We start from the raw sequence: 6056 nt of genomic DNA on the forward strand, positions 1-6056 counted from the left end.
AGTCACTTTATTCCTCGTCAAGAGTCCACCACCTTACTTAGGAGACAACTTTCCAATATTAAATATATCCAAGAATTACTCCCACACAATATGTGTCAGGTTAGAAAATTGTTGCTGGATTCTACCTCCCCTGGGGCATCATGTTATCTGCTCTTTGAACCCTGGGTCTAGGTGTTTTCCTTCCCCTATAAAAGTGCTTCAATCATCTTTAAGGAGCTCACCACTGAAATTTGGATACCACCTCCAGTACTGAAAACATCCAAGGATTGCTCCCACACAAAATGTGGACTAACAGGTCCTGCTGGCCTTTACCTCTAATGGACAGAGCTCCTGAAATAAAATGAATGTGCTTTACCATGGGAAGGAAAGCACATAGCCCCAGTGGTTTAGGTGCTGATTACAGGCTGCCCTAGGGGGGTAAAGATCAGCAACAGCTTTCTGATCTGGCAGCTTTTGTTATGACAGTCATCTTTGGGCATATATAATATCGGAGGTGGTATCCACTTTTGAATGATGGGCTTCTGGATGAGAATGAGAGTTCTTTTCTGTAGGAAGGAAAGCATGTTGCCCCAGTGTTTGCGGTGCTGATGAGAGGCTGCACAGGGGAGGTAAAGACCAGCCAAGACCTCTCTATCATGGCACCTTTTTGGTGGGAGCAATCCTTGGACATAATATTGGAAGTGTTATCTAATTTGGGTAATGGGTAAAATCCCTGGTCATATTCAATTAATTGCACTTACAGCTGAAAAGCATGTGTGATGTAGAATGCATGTACTAAGTTACCATATTTACTAGCTTAAATAAAAGACGTAACTCTACCCTGTGGGTTAAACTTGTTAATTTGTGAACCAAGTTTGCTTCCTGCTGGCAGTGATTGCTCCTGCAATAAGGATAAGCTGTCCTTCAATGGTTAACTTGATCCTCAGTGGGGGTGTGCTGGAATCATTACGATATCATTCCTGGGTAGAAAAAACAGTATGAGTCTCAGCAGCATTAGCCTGAAGACGTGAGATTGTCAAGAGAGAGCCCCAGGGTGGGGGTCTTGGTACAGGAGCCTGGGTGGTTGAGTCTGTGCAGGGGCTCTGGGGGGGTCCCCATTCAGATGCCCCCCCTCGGGTCCCCGCAGGTGCTGGGCTAGCTACAGATCCTTGGGGATCAGGGTGACTCAGCAGGCGTGCAGCGAGCACAGGTACACATCTTCCAGCAGCCACACCATGAAGGCCTCTGCTGCCTGTGTACCAAAACCTGAGCTGAGGTGGGGGGGTCCCCAAAACCCCCCCAGCATGCCCCAACCCCCACAGCTCCCCCGGAGGCAGAGAACCCCCCAAAACACACACCCAGGGGGCAAGGTTTCTCCAAACCTACCCACGGGCGACTGGGAGGGACCAAAACACCCTGTGCCTGTAAATGTGTGAGGAGGCACCAACACCCAGTGACCCATCCCAAATCCCTGACAGACCCCGGGAATAAGAGACACCCCCTGCACCACCCAGAGGTCTCCCACAGGCCCTCTCAACATCCATGGAACCCTGTCCCAGAACTCATAGACCCACCCCAGCCAATAGAACTCTGCTAGACTCCCCCTCAGCTCCCATCACACACACCCAACAAACCTCTCAGCCTCATCCAAGTACCCAAAGAGAGCTTCCTGGACCTCCCCAGCCCCCAGAGACACCCCCTGCACCCACAGACCCTTCCTGCAGCATCCACAGAACCCCCTCTTCCAACTCCCATGGAAACCTTCTCAGCACCCATGAGATCCCCCTCAGCCCCCTCCCCACCCCCTAAGTCCCCTGGATACCCCTGCAGGACCCATAGGACCCCTCCAGCCCCTCTGTGACCTCCCTCCACCACGTCTGGGCCCCACGAGCCCCACCTCCTGCAGCGCCAGCAGGGCCATGCTCTGCCAGCAGTGATCGACCCCACGGGTGAAGAGGAGGCAGATCTCCTGCACCTGTGGCAGGGAGGGCACAGGGAGGGGGGCACATGGGGGCAGTGGGATCACAGGGAGTGCAGGGACACTGGGACAACATGGAGGGGATATGGGGGCATTGGGGACATCCAGGGATGGGGCCACCACCATGGCGACACCCTGGAGACGTGGAGACACTGCCCTGGGGACATCCCAGGGACCTGGGGACACTCTTGTTGTCACCCTGGAGACACTTTGGGGACACCCCAGGGAGAGGAACACTGGGGACAGGAACACCTGGGTGTCACCATGATATTTTCTGAAAAATCCCTTTGCCAGGATTTTTCTCCTGAGAAGCTGAGAAGCCTCAGAAAATAAATGTAAACAATAATTATCTGATTGCTTGGAATGTGGTCTGGAGGTTGCTTACCAACAGGTGCATCTTTGATTGGTTTCATGTGAATTGTTTTTAATTAATGACCAATCCCAGTCCAGCTGTATGGGGACTCTGGTCAGTCACGGGTTTTTATTATTCATTTTTTTCCAGCCTTCTGTCTGTATCCTTTCTCTATGGTTTAATATAGTTTTAGTATATCATTTTCTTTTAATATAATATCATAAAATGATAAATCAGCCTTCTGAGAACTTGGAGTCAAATTCTCATCTCTCACCTTGTCCTGGGGACCCTCACAACACCACCACAGCTGGGGATACACTGGGGAGCGGGGATGTGGGAACACCATGATGGGGACACCCTGGGATCTGCCAGGTGGGAGGCAGGGGGGGAAGCACCACTCTGGGAACATCTTGGGAACACCCTCAGCCATGGGAACATGGGGACACTCCCCTGGGGACACCCCAATGGGACAGGGGAACAGTGCCAGCACAGCAGGAACACCAGCATGGCATAGGGAACACCCAATCCATGCAGCCTCTGAAGCTGGCAGCACACAAGGATGTCTGGAACCACAGAAGGACTTTGGGGGATATGCCAGGATGTTGGGGGAAGACAGGCCCACCATGTCACAAGGACGGGTGGTCCTAAGGAGTCCCAGGGGTTGATCTGGGGTTCTGGGGGGTAACTTGGTGGGTCTGTAGGGGGTTGGAGGGTCCCAGTGGTTTTTGGGATGGGGTCTAACAGGAGGTTAGAGGGTTCCAGGTTGGATTTCAGGGGGCCCAGGGTGGATATGAGGTTGGATTTTAAGGGGTCCTAGGGATTGTTTGAAGGGTTCCAGTGGGTATTTGGGAGAGTCCTATGGGGAGCTGAAGGGTCCCAGGGTGGATTTGAAGGCTCTGGGGGAGGTTGCAGGGTCTGAGAGGGTTGATCTGCGGTGTCCTGGGATGGATTTGGGGATCCCAGGTAAGGGAACAGAAAGGGGATCCAGAGTGGTTTGGAAGATCCCAGGCAATGTTGGAGGTTCTGGGATGAAACTGGGGGGATCCTGGAGAGGTTTGGGGGTCCCAAAGCAGATTTTATGGGTATCTGAGATGATCTGTGTGGTTGCAGGGGAGTTTGGGAGTCCATCAGGGGTGCTGGGGAGGTTCCATGGGGGAACTTGGCGTGTCTGGGGATTTTAGGGTGCAGGAGTGTTCATTTTGGAATGTGGGGGGTGCTCACCATGCGGGCAAAGGGGCTGGGGCACAGCAGCATGCGGGTGCTGCTCTGGTACTTGCAGATCTCCTGCAATGCCCGCTGACCTGGGCGGTGCCCTGGGGAAGCAATGGATGGGGAACTGTGGGGGCTTTAGGGGATCGATTTAGCCTGGGGGGGCACAGATGGGGGGCTCTGAAGGAACATGGGGGGCATAGGCGATCTATAGGGCCTGGCAGAACACAGGGGGCTATAGGGGATCTATGGGGGGCTATAGGGGTCAGGGGTAAACTGTGGAGGTTATAAGGGATCTGTAATGTCTGGGGGGACATTGTGGATATGAGGGATTTATAGGGAGCTATAGTGATGGCCGATATAGGGGAGTTATAGGGGACAGGGAGTAGGGGGTGTTACGAGGAACAGGGTGTAGGGGGCTGTAGCAATGTATCTGAACAACTTAGGCCTCAGTGTGCTCCAGCCATACTGCTTGTAACTGTTCTTATCAGAATTTTCTCAGGGCACTGTGGAATTCATCAAGGTTACTAAGACATAAACTGTGCTGAAATAAGAACAAAGAAGCTGAGTGATGGAAGCGTATAGGAGTATTTGGGGCACAGGCTGGGGGCGGAGGACAGCAACGGGGAGGGTCCATAGGAGTGCTCTGGAGGGGGGCCTGAAAGGGGGCTCGATGTGGGAGGCCCACAGGGGGTGTCTGTAAGGGGAGTCCCCCGCCCCTCACTCACTGCGTGCCCTCGGCCGGGGCGGGCGCTGGGGAGCCCCCGCGCCCTCGGGGGTGGGTTTGGGGCGGGGCATGGTGCGGCCGAGTCCAGGCATCCAGCAGGGCTGGAGGGGACCCGGCGGCCGGGGGAGGAGCTGTAAGGGCGGACGCAGGCGTCCGCCCCGCCCCCCCCCTCCCCCGGTATCCCCAAGCCCCGCTCCCCGCCAGTGACGTCACGCCCGGGATCCGCCGCCGCCGCTGCACTGCTCGTGACGTCACTTCCCTCCACGCGCCAATTGGGGCATGCGACCCCTCTGCGCCGCCGCACTCTGCTACTCAATGGTACCGCGCCTGCTGAGGGCTCATTAGCATAAAACTGCATGAACCCGCGCCTTGGTGCTTCCAGGGTAGTCTCAGTTATCGTCCCAGTGCGGTCCCAGTACAGGCTCTGTAATCGTTCCAGCGTGATCCCAGTCACTCCCAGTGTGGTTCCCGCTGCTCCTGGTCATCTGCATGATTCCAGTTACTCCCAGAATGATCCCAGTATGAGTCCAGTCCCCTGCAATATGATTCTAGTGCTTCCCAGTCACTCCCAGTGTGAGTCCAGTATGATCATGACTTCCAGTATAATGCCTGTCACACCCCCATCCAGTTGTCCCCTCCTGTATGATCCTAGTTGCCCCAGTTGTGGTCCCAGTACCCCCAACATGGTTCCAGCATCTTCCATTTGCTCCCAGTGTGTCTTTAGTTGGCTCCCAACATGGTCCCAGTAGCTCCCTGTGCCTCCTAGTACCCAGTGGGGGTCAGTGAAGGATTACGATTTTCCATGAAATCCACTGGGAGAAGCAGATTGGGGCATTATGAACCCATGGTGGCCCAGGTGGGCTTTGGGGGTCCCTTGAGGGCATTGCCTCGCAGACCTCCCAGTTAACCCCCAGTTTTCCCAGTGGGCCATCACACTCCTCATTTGACCCCATCAAGCCTCACAGTTGCCCCTTCTTGTCCAGCCAGGCCAGATGCTGAACAGGACCAGCGCCAACACGGAGCCCTGGGGAACCCAGCAGTGCCCAGCCCCAGCTGGCTGTGGCCCCATTCCTACTCCTCCTTGGCCTGGCCACCAGCCAGGTGTTCCCAGGGAGAGGCACCTGTCCCAGCTGTGAGTGGCAGGTGCTCCAGGAGAAGCAGGGAGATGGAGGCAGTGCCAAAGGCTTTGCTGAACTGCAGGCAGACACACCCACATATGTCCAACACCCACCCAGGCCACCTGGACACAGCAGAAGATCAGGTGAGTCAGGCAGTACCTGCCTTTCCCAAGCCCTGGCTGTTCCCAATGCCCTGGTTTTCCTGTCCATGCCATGGGTTCCCCGCAAGGAATCTGTTCCAGGGCTGTCCCAGCACCAAGGCTTGGAGTTTGCTGGATCCTTCTGGCCCTGGTCTCAGTGGCTCCTAGTCACCTCCAGCATGGTTCCAGTCATTCCCTGTATGACCCTAGTCACTCCTACTATGATAACAGCATGATCCCAGCATGGTCCCAGTTGCTCCCATTTACCCCCAGTATGATTCCCCTTTCTCCCTGTCATTCTCCAGAATGGTTCCAGTTATTCCCTCTATGATCCTAGTTACCCCAGTTGTGATCCCAGTTGCTCCCAGCATGGTCCCAGTAGCTCCTAGTGCCTCCCTGTAATCAGTGGGGGTCAGTTGAGGGTTGCAGCTGTCCATAAAATCCATCTGGGGGAAAAGGACACACAGGTGATGTGGGGGGATATGGAGGGACATGGGAGGCATTATCCTGCTGTCACCGAAATTGCAAGAAAAATAAAAACTCTCCAACAACG

The 6056-nt window shown here is 54.9% G+C and overlaps 1 protein-coding gene across 1 annotated transcript; it reads right to left on the minus strand.

Annotated features, from left to right (window-relative positions):
- Window positions 1–1165: 1165 nt before the first annotated feature.
- Window positions 1166–4390, minus strand: LOC139603612 (histone H3-like centromeric protein A). Its single transcript, XM_071454502.1, has 4 exons — window positions 4247–4390; window positions 3531–3622; window positions 1877–1954; window positions 1166–1231 (listed from the first exon to the last, which is right to left on the minus strand). The coding sequence occupies exons 1-4, from the start codon at window positions 4335–4337 to the stop codon at window positions 1166–1168; spliced, it is 327 nt and encodes a 108-aa protein (XP_071310603.1). The 5' UTR covers window positions 4338–4390.
- Window positions 4391–6056: the final 1666 nt, after the last annotated feature.

Source organism: Agelaius tricolor, unplaced genomic scaffold, assembly GCF_023055355.1.
Source record: "Agelaius tricolor isolate 1412-34295 unplaced genomic scaffold, bAgeTri1.0.p SCAF_40, whole genome shotgun sequence".
NCBI classification, from domain to species: domain Eukaryota; kingdom Metazoa; phylum Chordata; class Aves; order Passeriformes; family Icteridae; genus Agelaius; species Agelaius tricolor.